The sequence below is a fragment of the Thamnophis sirtalis genome, unplaced genomic scaffold (genome assembly GCF_051295495.1).
Source record: "Thamnophis sirtalis isolate CommonGarterSnake01/CBP01778 unplaced genomic scaffold, rThaSir2_p1.2 scaffold_14, whole genome shotgun sequence".
Lineage (NCBI taxonomy): Eukaryota > Metazoa > Chordata > Lepidosauria > Squamata > Natricidae > Thamnophis > Thamnophis sirtalis.
This window is the reverse complement of record NW_028261394.1, coordinates 1,290,660-1,309,404: the sequence shown is the minus strand read 5'-3', so window position 1 is coordinate 1,309,404 and position 18,745 is coordinate 1,290,660. Positions and strand designations below refer to the sequence as shown.

At 51.4% G+C, this 18,745-nt stretch overlaps 1 protein-coding gene across 2 annotated transcripts; it reads left to right on the top strand.

The window, feature by feature from the left end:
- The first annotated feature begins 266 nt into the window (after positions 1-266).
- Positions 267-16,028, top strand: ALKBH5 (alkB homolog 5, RNA demethylase). Of its 2 annotated transcripts, none has more exons than XM_087701731.1 (5): positions 267-442; positions 1,246-2,398; positions 8,512-8,592; positions 10,923-11,078; positions 12,168-16,028. In XM_087701731.1, exons 2-5 carry the CDS (start codon positions 1,641-1,643, stop codon positions 12,361-12,363), a joined length of 1,191 nt encoding a protein of 396 aa, XP_087557857.1. In that variant the 5' UTR covers positions 267-442; positions 1,246-1,640; the 3' UTR covers positions 12,364-16,028. The 2 variants fall into 2 exon arrangements, with proteins under 2 accessions (XP_087557857.1, XP_087557858.1); XM_087701732.1 differs by having other exon boundaries at positions 267-487.
- The last annotated feature ends 2,717 nt before the right edge of the window (positions 16,029-18,745 follow it).

Genomic DNA, 18,745 nt, shown 5'->3' with positions numbered 1-18,745 from the left:
TTCTTCCTAAAGAAAGGATCCCGTCAGAAAGCATCTGACTCTGAAACAACCCCCTCACCTCACTCACACACCGCGCGCCGCTCTACCCCCTTCACTCGTTGGTGGCGAGGGCCGCATGCGCGGAGCCCTCCCGGCCAAGAGCCCGCTTCCTTTCGTCGCGCGGCCGGGGGCGTGGCTTGCCCGCGCCTGCACAGTGAGGCGCGCCGGCAGCTGCGCCTGCGCGGGAGGCGCGGCTTGCGCTCTGAGGAGAAGGCGGAGAGGAGGAGGAGGAGGAGGAGGAGGATGCCCTGAAGTTATTTATAATGTCGGGCCGGCCGCGGGTGACGTAGCGAGCCGTCCGGGCAGCGGGAGCAGCGGCGGTAGCAGCAGCAGCTTCGTCCCCTCGTCCGCCGTCCCTGCGCCGCCATGAAGGGAGCCGGGCCGACGCTGCGGCCGCAGCCGGGTGAGGGAGGCGCGTGGTGAGGGAGGGAGAGCCGGCCGGAGCGCGGTGAGTCCGGCCGGGCAAGGCCCCGGCGCCCTTCCTGGCCTGACACCCCGCCCCCAAGTCCGGGGGTCCCTGGGTGGGGGTGGCTGTCGCCTCATTGACTCTGCTGGGGGGGGTCGCAGCCTGACCACGTGACAGAGAGGGGGAGGGGTGCCCCAGGGGGTCCTGCGGGGTCTCCCCCTCCTCCCTGGGGGAGGGGAGCCTTGGGGAGAAGCGTCCCCACCTGGCCAGACCCCCCACCCCACACACCTTTTGGGGAGGGGGCGAATAAGTGGCAGAAAGCAGAATCGGGGTGGGGGGGAGGATGTGGAAGGATCCGCAGAGGAGGAGCTGCCCCCCTTTCTCATTGCGGGGGGGGGAAACGGCAGGAGCATTCCTCCCCTCCCCCCCCCACCCCTCCCAGGCCGCCTGAGTCACTTGTGGGAGAATCCGCGTGGCCTCCGGGGGATGCGGCGCTTTCCCTGCTGGTGTCAACGGGGCCACTTCCTGCTCTGAGCCTCATGGAGGAGGAAAGAAGGGGGAAGGGCCTAAGCAGCTCCTTTTGGGGGAAGAGGGGATGGCTTGGCTTGGCTTGCCTCCTTCAGTAAGGGAAGGGGAGAACGGGGTGGGGTGGGTGGGTGGGCTTTGCCCTTCTCCTGGTCAGCCCCTCCTGACTTTTATCCTTTTGCCCAGGGAAAGGCTGGCAGGATGGGTTCCCTGGGGCACATAAGGACTTTTTCTCAGCGTCCTGACCGACTCCCGTAACTTCCTTCTCCCTGCAGGTGAGATCTCTGAGGTCTTGGCACACACGTCGGAGGAATAAAATTGGTGGCTACAGGTGGAAATGCCGGGCTCGGCGCCCGCCTCCTTTCAAGCCTTGGGCTGAAAACTGAATACGTAGCTTTCTCACCAGACTTGGGGGTCCCCTTGCCCCTGTTCTGGTGGTGGGCAAGGGGAAACTCTTGGAAGGGGGAGGGGGCATCCTCCCCATCCGGAAGGGCCCTTGATTCGGGGCGGAGGCCAAACTGTAGGCCTTTGGCTTTCTTTCCTCCCGAGGCTCATTCTGCAACGCCGGACCATGCCGTGAACATTATACCAGGCCATCCCGCTCACCAGCCCTTCCAGCCGCACCTCAGGGGATTTAACCGAGAGGGCAGCGGTGACCAGGGGACTGGCCATGGCTGGGAGTGGATATACGGACCTACGAGAGAAGCTCAAATCGATGATGCCTTACCGGGACGGCTACAAGAGCGGCGGTGGCGGCAAGAGCAGGCGGGATCCTGCCGAGTCCCCCTACGGGGCTGGGGGGGGAGCCCCCGAGCGCAAGCGCAAGCACCACCACGATTCCGACTCCGAGCCCACCGACTCCGAAGACCCCCTGCGGGGGGAGGAGGAGGAGGAAGAGGAGGCCCAGAAGGTCAAAGGCGGCATCCGGCAGCTGCGCTTGTTCAGCCCCGAGGAATGCGTCAAGATCGAAGCGCGCATCGACGAGGTGGTCTCCCGGGCCGAGAAGGGCCTCTACAAAGAGCACACGGTGGACAGGGCCCCGCTCCGGAACAAGTACTTCTTTGGGGAGGGCTACACCTATGGGTCTCAGCTGCAGAGGCGAGGCCCCGGCCAGGAGCGGCTGTACCCGCGGGGGGAAGTGGACACCATTCCTGAGTGGGTTCACGACCTGGTCATCCGCAAGCTGGTGGAGCACCGGGTCATCCCCGAGGGCTTTGTGAACAGTGCGGTGATCAACGACTACCAGCCGGGGGGCTGCATCGTCTCCCACGTGGACCCCATTCACATCTTCGAGAGGCCGATTGTCTCGGTGTCTTTCTTCAGTGACTCAGCCCTCTGCTTCGGATGCAAGTTCCAGTTCAAGCCCATCAGGGTCTCCGAGCCGGTCTTCTTCCTGCCCGTGCGGAGGGGGAGCGTCACTGTACTCAGGTAAGGAAACGCCGGAGTGCGGACTCTGCCTCCCCTGCCTGCCCAGCGACTTGGTTTGCTCTGAGCTCTCTGCTTTTTGAGCCATTTTCCCTCTCTGCAGTGGATTCTGAAAGGGGGGATGTTTGACCGCCATATTAGAACAGAATAGAGCTGGAAGGGACCTTGGGGGTTTTCTAGTCCAGCCCCCTGCTCAGACAGGAGAACCGATGCGATTTCGGACATGTGGCTGTCCAGTCCCTTCTTGAAAACCTCCAGTGACCCACAACCTCTGAAGGCAACTTCTGTCCTACTGTTAATTGTCCTCACTGTCAGGAAGTTTCTCCGTAACACCCAAGTTGCTTCTCTTCTCGATTAGTTTCCATCCATTATTTCTTCTCCTGCTCTTTGGTGCTTTGGGAAATAATTTGTCCGCCTCTTCTTTGTGGCAATCCCTCAAATATTGGAATAAATATTGGGTTAGGGATTCCTTGTTGAGCCACGAAGGGTTTTGTTGGCTCAGTCTGCCTTGGATGCAAGTGGTTCTCGTTTATTGAAAGGCTGGTTTTCAAGCTGTCTTCCGGGAACTGTCTTGAGTCTTCTAAGTGAGGCTTAGTTCACAAGTTCTGTAGCGATGAACAAGCCTCAATATTTGGTTTTAGCCACCTCGCTCGTACGCGGCCGGGCACAGAGAAGTCGTTTCACAGCACAGTCCCAGATTTGCGTAAGAGAAGACCAAAACCCGGTCTGTGAGATGAACTAAGCGTGCAATTTAGATTGCAGCTGGCAGAACATTTGAGTTCCAGACTTGCTGTGGGGTGACCCCACGGAGAGCAGGCAGCCTTGAGAACCGTAGAAGCCGAAGAAAGCTTGACGTTGAGCAATATGGGCGGTGGGAAGAGAATATAAGGGTGGAAAGTCGTTCCTTTTAAGATAAGTGCAGAGCAGTGGGCCCAAAATAAAAATAGCTAGTGCCTTCCACGTTAGAAGAAAGAGCAGCGTGGGGAGGAAACCCCAGAAGATCACACTTGTAGACAAGGGGAACCGAGGCAGGAGAAGGGACCTCCTACTCCACTCCGTGCACCTTCTGCAAGAGGCTCGTGTGGGTTTGTGCCTCTGCTGGAAATGTTTTGACTGCCAGGGTGCACCTCCCAGCTGAACGGGAGCCTAATGACTTGTTTGCGTTCAGAATGCAAATCGGAGAACGGCATGACTGATCGGTTCCCTACAGCAGCATTTTTAAGGACAAAACGCAGCCTCGGCAGCGCACACAGTAAGGCAACGGAGCCAATGGAGGCTGGCATTGCTAGGCCCGAGGGTCTCTTCTGAGTCAGCAGTTGACCCCTGGCTTTGGCCCCTAGGGAGGGCAAGGTGAGGAGGACTTACCTGCCATGCTCGTCATCCAGGGCCCAGGCTTCTCCTTTCCTATCAGGTGGATTTTGCAGACGGTCTTAACTCTCTTAAAACAATGAGTTCTTTTTCTGGAGGAGGGAATAATCATTCAGCCATTCTATCCAGAGCAGTTTCTGCTAAAGCTGTAAAGCTGCCGCTGCAACTTGCAATCCTTGGCTCTTTTCTTTTTTCCTTTTCCTGTACATCCCACCACTCCCCCCTGTAAAACAGAGGATGGAGATGATCCTGGTTAATAAAGAGATAGTATTTCCTGTTGCAATTAGGACCTCGTGAAGATGGTGCTGCTGCTGCTGCTTCTTCACAAGCCCCGAGTGTGAATGAGTACGAAATGCTGGGTCAGGACAAACTCGTGACGAACTGTATTTATAGGCTTGTAAGCCGGAACCATTTTTCTGTCGGGATGAGTCAAGCCTTCTCCAATGATTCAGGGTTGCCATGGTAAATGGGAGGGCAGCCGATCTTTTTTTTGGGGGGGGGGGTCTTAGGAGGGAGAGCTTGGAAGTGCTCCATGAGGGGTAAGGTGATCCCCTGCTTGCCTCGGTAAGCTGATCTGCACACGGTCTGGGAGCACAAGCAGGGCCTTACGCAACAGCCCAGGTGCATCAATAATAAAGAGAAGCAAAAGCTGAAGTGTTACATCCAGGGCGCCTCGTACATATTAACTAAGGTTCGTGCAGGAGGCCAAGTAGCCTTGACGGTCAGGAAGAGGCCAAGCCGCCGCGTGGAAAAATGACCTCTAAATCTGAGGTGGTTTAGCTAGCAAAAGAGTTTTAGGCAGGTTGATAGCTGGGGATAGTTACATGGCTTATTTGTACAGGTAGCAAAACACATTCTTGTTTTAGTTGGCCAATTTTCAGGTGGCAATTGACCACCTGCTTTCCAACAGGAAGCTCCTAACTCACCTGCTTTTTCACCTGCATGGCACAGCCAGCACCCCCAAAGATACCAGGACAGTTGCCCCAGGAGAGCATTTTTACTAGCACGGGTAGCCGAGCAGGTATTATTTCCACCGCTCTTGCATTCTGTCTAGAAGTTGCTCTTTGGGGGGGGGGGGGACCTTCTGGTTGTTGATTTTGGCTGGAGGGGGGTCACCGTGGCGCTCCGTTTCCTGGACCTTATAAGAAGATGGGTATTACTAAGCCCACCTGTGTTTCGGATTAACCCAAGTTGGGAGAAAAAAGGGATTTCCAACCAAACTGGGGGAGCCCTTTGGTGAGCAGGTTTACAAAGTCACCTGTTACAGGAGCTTTCAAGAATAACCTCCACTTCCTCTGCCAGTTTACCAAGGCAACCAGTGGGGTGTTGTCCCCCCCCCCCCCGGTCCCCCCGGAAACCTTGTCTGGCCAAGGGCGCCGTGCAGCGTCTTGACATTTATTTCCTGGCAGGCTGGTTTCCAAGCTAAGGGGCAGACATCTTGCCACTCGATGCCCTTTAAACAAGGCCTTTATACTTCAGTCTGCGGGGAGTAAGTAGAAGCAGCCTTCTCAGGCATTGAATTAAAGGAGGCCTTTAAAGTTGGAAGCTTTGCTGGCTCAGAAGGGGGACAGATTCCGGTTTTCTTGAAACTCCCCGAAGGACTCTTCAAATCCAGCCAAGGAGCCGGATCTGAGCCTTCAGCCGAAGAAGCAGCAACTTCTGAATGCAGCTGTCTTTTTGGGAGCTCTGGAAAGGAGGAGGGCAGGTAGGCAGGGCCAGCTTCTTAATCCTGCTTAATCGGAGGCCTCCTGCCAAGGTGGCATTAGAGTCCAGTGTTTCCCAACCTTGGCAACTTGAAGATGTCCGGACTTCAACTCCCAGAATTCCCCAGCCAGCGAATGCTGGCTGGGGAATTCTGGGAGTTGAAGTCCGGACATCTTCAAGTTGCCAAGGTTGGGAAACACTGCATTAGACGACAGAAATTGCGGCCTGTATGCTTTCCCCATAACCTCTGGTGGTGGAGGGTTGATTTCTCTTGGGTTTCCCTGCCTTTCCGACACCGCAGCTTCTCCAAACCCATCGCCTGCTTCTTTGGCAATGAGGCTTCTCGGCTCTGCTTTCTAATACTGACAGCTGCGAGGCTTGTTCCTGCGTTTGTGTTGTTGGCGGTCGGAAAGGACGAGCCTCACACAGCTACACACAGCCTTTCGCAACTCATCAACCAAGTTGGAATGTTTTCTTTCTCTTAATAGGTAGCCAAGAATTTTTTTTTTCTTTTGTTTTTTTGCATTAAAGACAAATGAGAACCATTCCGTTTCTATCCACTTCTGGACAAATCTTGATTGTGGACACTGAGTGAACCGGATGAAATTTATAGGGAATGTCACCCTCTAAAGGTGTGCCAAAATTGTGTGTCTCCGCGCGCTATTGCACGCACAGGCGTGCCCACTCATTTGCACATGCATGTGCGACTCCACCACCTGCTCATTTTCGTGCGCCCCCTGCATGGGGGTGGTGGTGGTGGAGTTTTTGCCCTCCCAGGCTCTGGAGGCTTTCCTGAAGCCTGGGAAGGGGGAGGAAACATCACAATGGCCCAACCGGAAGTTGAGGAACAAACTTCCGGTTGGCCCGTTGGGTATGTTTTTCGCCCTCCCCAGTCTTTCCTCTGGTGGCTTTCGTGAAGCCTGGGGAAGGGGTAGGGTGGGGAAGGCTGAAAATCAGCTGGCCGGCTCTTGCAAGCACACCAGAGCTGAGGCGTGGAACAGATTGGCCATCCAATACTGCCAATTACCTCCACTAGGCCAATAAGATCCCATAGATTAGGCCTCCTCCAAATTCCATCAGCCGGTCAATGTCGACTGGCGACTACCCGGAGGAGAGCCTTCTCGGTGGCTGCTCCGACCCTCTGGAACGAACTCCCCATGGAAATTCGTACCCTCACCACCCTCCAGGCCTTCCGCACAGCCCTTAAAACCTGGCTGTCCCGACAAGCCTGGGGCTAAAGACTTCAACCCCACCCGAATAGTATGACTGTTGCGTTGTTTTTTTTAATGATGTATTGTCTTCATGTGTGTACCTTGTCTTGTACTTCCCTCCCCCTGGATTGTGAGCCGCCCTGAGTCCCCTCAGGGAAAAGGGCGGCATATAAATAAAGTAAAATCCAAATCCAGGCCCTATGGTGACACTCTTAGAATAGCCGAGATGGGAACAACTATGGGAAGGCAATGCAATTGACGTGTGTTTCCACTGCAGGCCAAGGCCGGATTAATAGCCGTGAAGGTTCCAGTGGATCTTAGTCACAAAACCAGAGTCTGAACCACACTGCCTTTTTTTTTTCTTTTTCCGTTTAACTGCGTCCAATTCTCAGAAAGTGCCTGGCCAAGTCCCTGCAGTTTTCCTGGCAAGGTTTTTCAGAAAGGATTTGTTGCATCGCCTCCTTCCCAGGCCTGGGAGAAAGTGGGCTAGTCCAGGGTCATTCCACTGCTTCATACCCAAGGCAGGACTAGAACTCGGGTCTCTCCGATTTCTGGCCTGATGCCTTAGCCATTTCACCAAACCGGCGCTCATGGAGAAGTTAGCAGGCTGCAAATCAAACATGCCCCATAGGAGGCTTTTTCTTGGAGGGTCTTGCCGCCAAGCTGTAACAGCTGGTTGTAAGAGAGAAGACATCCCCCCCCCCCCAAATTGTCACTTCTGTCTTTTGGAGATACCTGCCCCAAATCCTATTTACCGGCCCAGCCTTTTTAATCTACCCAATCTTTCAACTTGGCACTCACCTGTTTGGCTTCAAATTGTTTTCATTCTGTTTTTACTTCACACATGAGTGTTGCTTAAAAAAACATCCTGTGATCCATAGGCTTGGTATTTTCTTGCATTTAAGTGTACCAGACATACCTTTGGGAGGTGTGTCCCAGTTAGTACCAGTTAGTACCGACCAGATAACTTACAAAAGAAGAAGAATTGGAGTTTATAGTCCTGGAACCTTTTTCTCAGAATTGGGGTTGATTCGGCAAAACGTCATCCTAGCTCAGTACATTTCCTTAGGATCCTGGTAGCTGGCTAAAGAATGCCCGTGAGCTTATGCTACGTGATCTGCCTTGGCCTCTTGAGCTGCTGAGAGCCGGCCTTTTAGACCACAGATACTTGGTTACACAAGCTGTGCATAGCAAAACATTCCTAAGTTTGTCAAACTGAGCAAGAGCTGAAGAGTGTAATTTTTTTCACAGAGAGATCTAATAATCTAAATCTGGTATTTAGCAAAGTCAGGCTTGGCTACCACATGGGGGTCTCGATGATGACGTGGTGTAAATCCAACCCGCCAAGGAATTTCAACGCCGCCTAATTTTTTGGGGGAACCGTCGTCCCAATACATCCAGGAGAGCCATTGCGTTCTTTTGTCTCCCATCTCCTCTGTAGCCTCTGACCTTAGGCCAGGAAGGGATCAGAATGGAATATCAGGATATAAATCAAACATCTTTATTACCGTCTTTGACCAACTCATGATATCAGGATATTGACTGGGGCTAGGAAAATTCAAAGCAAGTTGACTGGAGATCCGGAGCACGCAAGAGGGACCCCACTTGTGGTGGGCCAGTATTTGTTAGAGTTAAGGATTTGGGGGAGCCAGTGGAGTGCTATAAGTAGTATTGAAAATGGGGGGAGCCCCAGGTAATTTTTCCTGCAAATCTTTGACCAATCTTTGAAATGATGTTTAGCAACCCTCCAAGGAGCAGCTGTGGTCGCAGACCTGGTAAGAAAAATTCCCAAAGCAAACTCCTGTGCTCTAAACCCCCTTTTGTCTCACACAGTGGCTACGCAGCTGACGAAATCACACACTGCATCCGACCACAGGATATCAAGGAGAGGAGAGCCGTGATCATCCTTCGGAAGTGAGTGGCAGGATCTCCGGGAAGGGAAAGCTGTTGGCCTCATTTGCTGGTTTCCGATGCCGGTTTTGGAGTTAGCGCAACTGATGCTGACTCATTGTCCATGCTTTCCCCCCCCCCCATCCTCCTGCTCCTGAGGTGTTGCCTCTTGAAACATTTATTTAAAGAGGGGGCTTCTCGGTCCTTTCTGTGGATCTGTACCATGAGCAGATCCCTGTGGATCCCTGAACCATGAGCAGTTGGGGCTGGGGAGAAGCCAAGAAAGGATCTCCTTAGTACACAAATGTCTTGCCTTGTTTCTTTTAAGAACTTGCAACTGGGGTGGTTGGAAGCCTGCTAGATCAGCACTTGGCAACTTCAAGCCACGCGGACTTTCAACACCCAGAATTCCCCAGCAGAAGGCAGAGGCTCTGTTTGAAATTGTGTTTGAAAACGTGAACGTTTCCAGCCGTTGATACTCAAGGGGAACTTGAATTAAAGTCAGCCTTGTGATTCCACTATGGGATCGTGCTATCATCCTGCCGATAGGCGCATGCGGTTATCCCAGGATTCCTGCCTCCTATCAAAAGTCTTCCGTAGGCTGGAAGTAGATTAATTACTGCCGTAGTCCAGAGGGAAGCAATGGTGTCATCTGATTTTCGTTAACCTTTTGAGATTAGCGTCTCCGGTAATTTGTATCGGGAAAGCAGCTAGAAAAAGAGGGAAGAGGCTGTGAGACTTGCATAGTAATAATTACCTTGCCCGCTTATACCTCGTCATTACGCTCCCGTAAGCACTTGAGGTTACAACAATGGATCAAAAGCCTAGAATGTAAACTAAAATTATATCCGAAACTAAACCATGAAGATCAACAATTGAAAGCCTTTTATGGAAGAGTGGCAGCTAAAGGCATCTTCCCACAAAGCGCGGTATTGCATGCTGCAGCCATACCTGTGCTAGCCAGGTCAATTTCCTTTGTTGATTTCAAGCACCCGGGCAGATTCATAGCGAGAGAGGTCTTCCTTCGTTGCTTTTGCACTTGTGATGCCTGCGCCAACATCTTGAGTTGTGCGCGTGAAGCCTCCGGCTGCCAGAAAAATCTTCTGGCGCACCTTCGGCCGGTCAGCACTGGCCCTGCGCTTATCCAGCAGTGCAGCACCGCACTGCGTGCCAAGATCGGTGCGCACGTCTCGGTCGTCTGGAGATCCGGCCTTTTGCCAAGAGAGACGAGAGAGCACGTTGCGTGGAAAGGATCTGGCATGGATGGAGTGGAAATTCCCTCCAGCTGCCTGGTTACCGTGTGGACATAAACACTTCAGGGCAGCTGAAGGGGTTTTTTGGGGGGCGGGGGGGACTCTTCTTCCAAGCCTGGAAAGTCGTCGATGAACTTGGAGCAGAACAAAAAAAAATGTGCCCCAGTTTATAGGGTAAACAAGAGACCAAAAACCACTTCGGTGCCCTTTGATCCTCGGTGGCTTCTGCAAATGATTGTGTGAATTTTCCGCTGTCCTCTTCTTACTGGGAGGCAGAACTTGGGTGCCTGTTTGAATGTTAAGGTCGGCACTGACATTTCTAAGGGCGTTTCGGTTTCAGGGCCATTGGTTAACTTTTCCGTGGCTGCTTCGTCCCTTTAAAATCTCCTAAAAGTAAACCCGTCAGCATGGAGCAGTTGGGGCTCTTTAAAACACAAGGGAATTGGGACAGAAGCCGGTTGAAAGTGAAGGATGAGAAATGATAGAAGGGTGTTTTTTAAAACTAACAAAAAAAGGCCTTCACTCTAAACCAGTGTTTCTCAACCTTGGTGACTTTTAATTCCTGTGGACTTCAACTCCCAGAAGCCCCCAGCCAGCTGTGCTGGCTGGGGGATTCTGGGAGTTGAAGCCCACAGGAATTAAAAGTCACCAAGGTTGAGAAACACTGCTCTAAACTGAAACATTTCCCCCCCTGATGCTTCACAGAAACGTTCTTCCCATTTTAATCTGAGGTTGGAAGTTTGTATTTCGCCCTTATAGAATCCGGGTTTTAAAAAAAAAATTACATTTATGTCCTAACTGCTGTACTTCAGTCATGCGGGATGGCACAGAGGGCTTCACCTATTGCAGGGAGTCCTCTACTTACGACAGTTCACTGGGAAAAGTGACTTATGATCGTTTTTCACACTTACGACTGTTGCAGCATCCCCGATGTTTGGCAACCGACTCCTCTCCTATCCTCTTTTGACGAGAGGGGGAAGCTGAGTTTCGTCCCTGAGCCCTTGGCCTTCGGGCTTGTGTGGCTGTGTGAGGTGCAAGGTGTTTTGTATGTTGAGTGGCCCCTGGTCACCAATGCCGTTGTGTTGTCTCTAATGCTTCCAGAACCAGAGTAGACGCCCCCCGGCTGGAGACCCGATCGCTGAGTAGCTCTGTGTTGGTCCCCGGCTACGCTTCGGACCGTCTGTCGGGGAGCAACCGGGACCCCATCCTGAAGCCAAAGAGGTCCCATCGCAAAGCAGACCCCGACGCAGCCCACCGGTAAGAGGCTCCACAGGAGGCAGGCTGGCCCTGGGGGGGCGGGGGGGAGAGATAAGACTCTGGTTGAGTGGGGGGGAATCTCGGCCTCTCCGAGTTAGTCAATTTATTGACCAATTTCGTTGTATTTATTGACATAAAAAGTTTTTATTTTCCATTTTCATAGCATATAATCACATGTATACTATTACATAGTCAATATCAAGTTGTATTATTAAGTAATTACATCAATTCATCTTACCATCATCTACCAAAGAGAGAAAAAAAACACCAGTTATTGGCTCTTCTGCTCTCCATACACCATATTTATACCTTATCCGACACTTTCTTCCCCCTCTCTCCTCCCCCTTTCTACATCCTTTCTTCCCTCCATCATTTTCTACTCTACTTCCCCTTCCTTTCTCCTTCTCCTCTCTCTTCATTCCACTCCTCCTTATACACCTCATCTTCCCCCCCTCACCCTCTCTCCTGTCCCTCTCTTCCTATCTTCTCTCCTCTGCTTCCAACTCTTCTACATCCTGTCTTCCCTCCATCATTTTCTACTCTACTTCCCCTTCCTTTCTCCTTCTCCTCTCTTCATTCCACTCCTCCTTATACACCTCATCTTCCCCCCCCTCACCCTCTCTCCTATCCCTCTCTTCCTATCTTTCTTCTCTCCTCTGCTTCCCACTCTTCTACATCCTGTCTTCCCTCCATCATTTTCTACTCTACCTCCCCTTCCTTTCTCCTTCTCCTCTCTCCCCTTACCACTCTTCCTTATACACCTCATCTTCCCCCTTCACCCTCTCTCCTATCCCTCTCTTCCTATCTTTCTTCTCTCCTCTGCTTCCCACTCTTCCTCTAATTCACTTGGTGTGTTTCAGCTTCTGACCAAACTCCCTTTTGGGTTGATGGTATTTATAATTCCATTTCAATATACATAAAAAAGAAAAAATAGCAGTATACATGTACAATAATCCAAGGTATAAATCTTTAACAAAAACAGTTTAAAATGTACTTAAAGAGAAAGTAGAAAGTTGTATTTATTTTGTACAATGACACTAAAGGCTATACTATACTACAGATCTCTCTCTCTCTCTCTTCTTCCGGCAGACCTCGGATTTTAGAGATGGATAAAGAGGAGAACCGGCGCTCGGTCCTCTTGCCGAAACACCGGAGGCGGAGCCATTTCAGCTCTGAGAACTATTGGCGGAAGTCTTCCGAGTACACAGAAGACTTGGAGGAGGAGGAAGAGGAGGAGGAGGACGAGGGGAGTCCGGCACGGAAAGTGAAGATGAGGCGGCATTGAGGAATTCTTTTGACCCCCCCCCCCCAACATCCTCCTTCCCCAGCCTTTGAGGTGATGAGACTGGCTTTCAGGCTGTGAAATGGGATATTTCTTCCCCTCTCTGAGTTATTTCTCCTTTAGCTTCAAGGTTATCTCGCCCCTTCTCTTCCTGTTTTATCTTGAAAAAGAGCTGGAACAAATCTGGCTTCCTCCCTCTCTTCCTCCCTCCCTCCCTCCTTCCGCATCCGTGCTGGCTAGGAGGTCTGTGGTGCCGCCTGCCTGCTTTCCCGGGGCAGGTGGCCATGCCTCATAGCAGAGGCAGCTTTTCTGTTTTTTAAGAAAAAAAGGAAATAAACAAAGCTCCGTGGCTCCCTCAGAGGCCTTGGGCTGGAGCAGATTTTGGAGATGCCAAAAAGCGATGCGTTGCGAGTACGGCCGAGGGAGGGGCTGCCAGATTCCCCTCTGCTCTGAAGCTGCTGCTGCTGCTTCCTCCGAAGGCTCCCTGCCCCCCCCCTCCTCCCCGCGCAGCCTTTTCACACCGCCACGGACACGGCGACGACGCCTGCCTCTCTCTCTCTCGCCTCTCCCTCTCCCCCCACTCGCTCCGTCTTGCACCAAAGGGCTCCCAATGCTGACTCTCTTGCGAGAATTTTTCTCCCGCGGTGTTGAAAAAAAAAGCTGCTTTCCTCCAGCAACTGGAAGTCCCATCCGACTCCTCTCGACAACACCGGACGGCAAAGCGTATAGGACATGTTGCACTTTAGTGTCAGGGTTTATTCCCCCCACCCCTCTCTCTCCCTCCCAGCCCCCCCCCTCTTTTCCCCATTTTTGTGTGTCCTGTTTGATGCCATAACATTTCCCCGTTCCCTCCCTTGCTTGGGCTAGCAAGGCACCCGTGTTTCCCTGCGCTGCTGCTGCTGCTGCTAAGAATTTAGCCTGTTTTCTTTCTGTGGTCCGGCAGTCCCACCTTGGCTCTGCTGCTGCTGGAGGGCTCTTTAAGGGAGGTGGGGGGGGGGGCGCTTGGCCAGAAACCCCAGGTTCTTCACACTAACAGCACGGGGAGGTGGGGGGGGGGCTGCAATTCCAGCATCGGGGAGAAAGGGGGATGCTCATTGAGCCCAGGAGAATGACCTGTTGAGCTAGGGGGAGGGGGGGTCTCTTCGCTGCCCTCGTGCCCATGTTTTAGCAAAGAATTTTTATTAACATTGCTGTTGCTTCCGATGCCTGAAGGTCAGCCTCAGGCGGCTGTCCTCGGTCCTTCAAGCCAGGTGGTCAGTTATTAGAAAGCATTGATACTCCAGAGGGCCGAGGGTGGAGCTGTTCTCGGCTCTTGGTCCTCTTCGGCCCGGAGCCTCCAGCCTTGGCACCCCTGAGACTCGTGGGCTTCAACTCCCAGGATTCCCCAACCAGCCACGCTGGGAGTTGAAGTCCACAGGTCTTAAAGTTGCCACAGTTGGACACCTGTCTATTAACCTGAGCTATTTCCTGGTGAGCAAGGATGGAGCTTGGCCCCACGTGGGAAGCGGGAAGGTCCTTCTGCCCCAGGCAGGAAGGGAGGTTAGGTGGCATAATCAGTCCGGTTCTCTACCCCCCTCTGAGGCGTCCTGCCAATAATCCCCATGGTCTCTGCCTGCCAACCTCACCTTCCGTGATTTTATTGCCTGTTCTACCTGCACGACAAGGTAAGGTCGCCACCAAACACCGGCCCTCGCTTAGCCTCCGACAGAGGGAGCTTTCAGGGAAATCAAGCCTGGATTTCCCTCTTTGCCCTGTTCTACTCCGGAGGTGGAGATGCCGTTTTCCCTGCGGTTGGGATCTGAGTGCCTGCTGATCAGGAACGGGTTTTGGGATGTGAGAAGGTTCTTCCTTCCTTCCTTCCTGTCTTCCAGAGCAGAGAGCAAAGTTTGTCCCACTGGCGCTCGCTTGCAGCATGGGTGGCTTTGAAGCACCTCCTTGTGCGTCTCCTTTTGTTGATTGTGCGGCTGTGGCTGGGGAGAATTGTTGGGAGAAGGAGTCCCCCCCCTTTCTCGTCTCGCGTACCTGCCTAGGTGAGTGAAGCAGAAGACCTAACCCCACACGCCTCAACCTTGGCTGCTTGAAGATGCGTGGACTTCAACTCCCAGAATTCTGGCTGGCTGGGGAATTCTGGGAGCTGAAGTCCCCCACCACCACCCCAATCCTCAAGCGGCCACAGTGAGGAGTATTCTCCCAACATCCCTGGCAGGTCCTGGAAATGGCCCTGATCAGCACCTTACGGCCGGTATCTCGGAATACATTCAGGCATTTCCGCTTGGCTCTTTGCAGAGAGCGGCCAGTTTTGGAATTCTGACTAAGCCAAGACGGGCATTTTGGCCTTCTGGTGTTTTGAACCTTCTCCCTCTGGGGGCTTTGAAGTGGCCGCGTTGTGTCTCTTTGCCCAGCAGCCCAGCCTAGCTCAGCCTCTCCCGTCAGGGAATCCCCGGACCTTGAGCAAAAGCGGAATCTTCCACCCTGGGAACGGCTGGCTTGGTGGGAAGGTCGGCCGCCCCCCCCACCCGGTTTTTAGTTTTTAATGTTTTGGCTGGAGGGTTGTTTCTCACGGCCAGGGCCAGGTCAGCTGAGAAAGCAGAAGGAGCTTGTTGTTAGCTAGATCTGCTGCTTTGTTTTTATTCGGTTTTATTTTATTTCTTTCGGCCTCCCCCCCCCTGAAGCCTTTCCTGCCAGGAGGTGGGAAATAAAATGCGTAGGTGGCTTCTCCGAGCATCTGGGCGACTTTGATAGACCCCGTGGCCTTATCTGGTCCTTGCACCTGGTTGCGTCTCCCCGGGAGCTCCACCAACACCGCAGTGGCCGACATCTGCGTCCCCCAAGGCTTGATATTCTTGGAACAGCCTGCAGACAGTTGAACAGGAGGGGGGGGGGTCTCTACGCATGCTCTTTCCTTTCCCTATAGATCTCCCCACCCCACCCTCCGCCCACCTCCTCCCCTTTGTTGGTTGGCTTGGTTGTGCGAGGCTGATGCTCCAAGGGAAACACTCCGTTGTGCGAGTTGGGAGACCTCCAAAGGAGAACCCAAATCCCGGTTTTAGTGCTGTTAGTGTGAGGTTTCAGAGGAGCCTCCCCGGAAAAAGGATCCTGCCTTAGCCTGTCAATCATGCCCAAACTGTTGCTGAAACCTGGAATTGGCACAACTGGGGTGGCTGGTTTAGCTTTTTCCCAGGGGGTGTTGAACCCGCGTCACGAGCTAAGACTTTTTTTTTTTTTTTTTGCTTTAAAATGCACCTGGGTTTTCTCTCCTAGCACCACCCGTTTCCTTCCAAGCACACACTTTAAAAATAAAAGTTCTGGCTGACTTTTTTTTGTGTTTTTTAAAATAAATAAATAAAAAATCTAATTGTTTTGTTACAAATAAAATAAGTGGCAATATTTTTTTTGGTAAAATTTTTCATAGGAAAAAAAAGTGTGATTTGTAAACAAAATTGTACAGTTCTGAAGTTTGGGATACATAAAATAACTGTACTTGAGTGGCAAATGGGGTTGGGGGGGGGGGGAGAGATTATTTTCCGTACAGTGTATTTGGGGAGAAATCTTTTAATTCGGGTTGATTTAGGAAGAAATATAGTTCCCTGTCAAGGGTTTGATTTTTTTTTTCTTGTATAGAATGCTGCATTTAACTAAATAAAAGCTGAAAGCACCACTTGATTGACTTTCGGTGTTTGGAACGGTGTTTTTGTTTGTTTTTAATTGTGCGATGCTAGTTCAACACTTGTTTATGCTTTGGAAGTTTTCGATGGGTTTCTTATGTTAACCGTAATCCTTAATTACCATAGTAAAAAAAAGAATACAAGCAGAAGAGATTGGAAAGAATGAATGAAAAGTGGAAAAAAGAAAAAATATTATAAAGGATCTAAGGCCTGTGACTTCCAACCTTCATCACAAGAAGTATAGACAAATTTAAAAGCTCTTCTTCGCCCCCCTTTAAGGTTAAACAGATCTCTCTTCATCCCACATCCTATCCCTCACCTACAAGCGAATCTCTAAACCAACTTTTCAATCCTAAGAGTCAGCAAAACGTCCACAAAGGGTTTCCGAAACGTTGCACACAAATGTTTTCGTCTTGATCAAGTAAACTTGACTCCTTTTACTTCAAAACAGGCTCCTTCAATCAATCAAATGTTCTTGTAGGACTTGATTTCTCCTTTTTCTTGGAGAAGCCAAGTTTTATGACAAGCTTCTTTGTACATTGGATAGCAATAGCAATAGCAGTTATCTACCGCTTCATAGGGCTTTCAACCCTCTCTAAGCGGTTTACAGAGTCAGCATATTGCCCCCAACAACAATCCGGGTCCTCATTTCACCCACCTCGGAAGGATGGAAGGCTGAGTCAACCCTGAGCCAGTGAGATTTGAACAGCCGAACTGCAGAACTGCAGTCAGCTGAAGTAGCCTGCAGTGCTGCATTTAACCACTGTGCCACCTTGGCTCTTTTTAATAGAGATATAGAGATATAGAGATATAGATATACATATAGAGATATATATAGAGATAGATGATAGATAGATAGATAGATAGATAGATGATAAATGATAGATGGAGGGAGGGAGGGAGAGATAGGTATAGGTATAGAGATATATAGAGATAGATAGATATAGGTAGAGATAGAGAGAGATATATAAATAGCAATAGCAGTTAGACTTATATACCGCTTCATAGGGCTTTCAGCCCTCTCTAAGCGGTTTACAGAGTCAGCATATCGCCCCCAACAACAATCCGGGTCCTCATTTTACCCACCTCGGAAGGATGGAAGGCTGAGTCAACCTTGAGCCGGTGAGATTTGAACTGCCAAACTGCAGAACTAGCAGTCAGCTGAAGTAGCCTGCAGTGCTGCATTTAACCAGGAAATCAGGATCAGCAAAGCATTTTCCATGACCATTCCCCTGCCTTCTCATTGGCATTCCCCTTTTAAAATTGAAAACTTTGGCCAGTTTTCCTTCGTATATCCAGTAAAGTGTTGTTGTTTTTTTCCGAATCCTTCTCTTGCCGTTTGAAGTTTCACTTTCGGTACTTTCTCCTGCCTTGTCGAATAAAATTTTCCCAGCCTTCCTGGTTTTGCAACGGGCACCCACACGGGCAGTTTCCCTTTCGTGAAAGCTGGACCTTAAAACGGGCAAAAGCAGCCTTTGGGGTTTTTGCATTATTCTCTCAACCCACAAGGTGGTGCAGAATGCCAGGCTGAAGGCTTGGAAAGGAAGCGAAGAATGGGACGATGTGCAACAGTGCAAATCAAAAAGAAACTTAGGGGCAGTTTTGATTTGCACACCCGGCGTTCCACTCTTAGTCCTAGGAAGCCTTAAAGCTGCGACGGGGAAAATTGGAACGTTGGTCGGATGATGGCCCAGATTTGCAGGAGGCAATTTTTTGAACATGGCCATGAAACGTGGAAGGGGAAGAAGGCAAATCCTTTCTCCCCACTACTGCCAGACTCTTGGAGGGGGACTCTGGCATCCCACAGTGGCTGAGCCTCCAAGTAACAGAGAGGAGCAGATGAGGATTCTGCCCCTGTGACTAACACAATTAATTCTGCAGGAAAAACCGAAGCTGTCGCTATATTTAAACTTGCCAAGGAAAGTTTATTTACAGAACTATTTCTATTCCGCCTTTGCTCTCCAAACAGATGTCCCTTTCATCTTTTATCTTTGTTTGGGGAGAGTACAGTATACCAATGTTTCACAACCTTCCCCTCAGTCCCTTCTATGGGGCTGGCAGCCTCTTAGAAATCGTTTCTTTAAAAGTTTGAAATTTTAACCTGGGCCAGGCACATCCCATCCTTACATTTAGAGAGTCCCAATTTACTGTCTCCGTTCACCCTTTCCTGGCACATTTCTCCATCCTGGTGGGAGGAGGCGTCTCACCCACACAGGTGCCCTTCCCCACCTGGTGCCTGGTCTTCTGCCAACATGGCCTCTCTCTCCAAATTAGGCCTTGAAGGTGCCTGGCTGTTAGGGATGGCGTGGGTCTCCTTGGAATAAAGCCACGCATGGTTGGAAGGGGGGCCATGTTCTTTTCGACAGGGGAGGCCCCCTGCTTTTCTCAGGCTGCTCCCCCCTTCTCCCCGCCACTCTGCCCTGCTTACGCCAGGCACCCGTGCCCTGGGAAATCTTTGCCATCGCAAGCACAGAGGAGCGATTGTCAGCCAGCATCTCCCAGCTGCAGTGGAACAAACGGTTGCTTTGACACACGTGTAGCTGAAGCTACTGAGGCAGCATCAACAGGCTGGACCTCTTAAGCCCCCTCAAAGCAGCATCGTTGGGGGGGGGAGTTTGCCCCTTTCAGTGGCTCCTGAACTCAGTTTAAGGATAAGCAATCATAATAGATCTGGGAGGGGCCTTGGAGGTCTTCTAGTCCATCCCGCCGCTCAAGCAGGA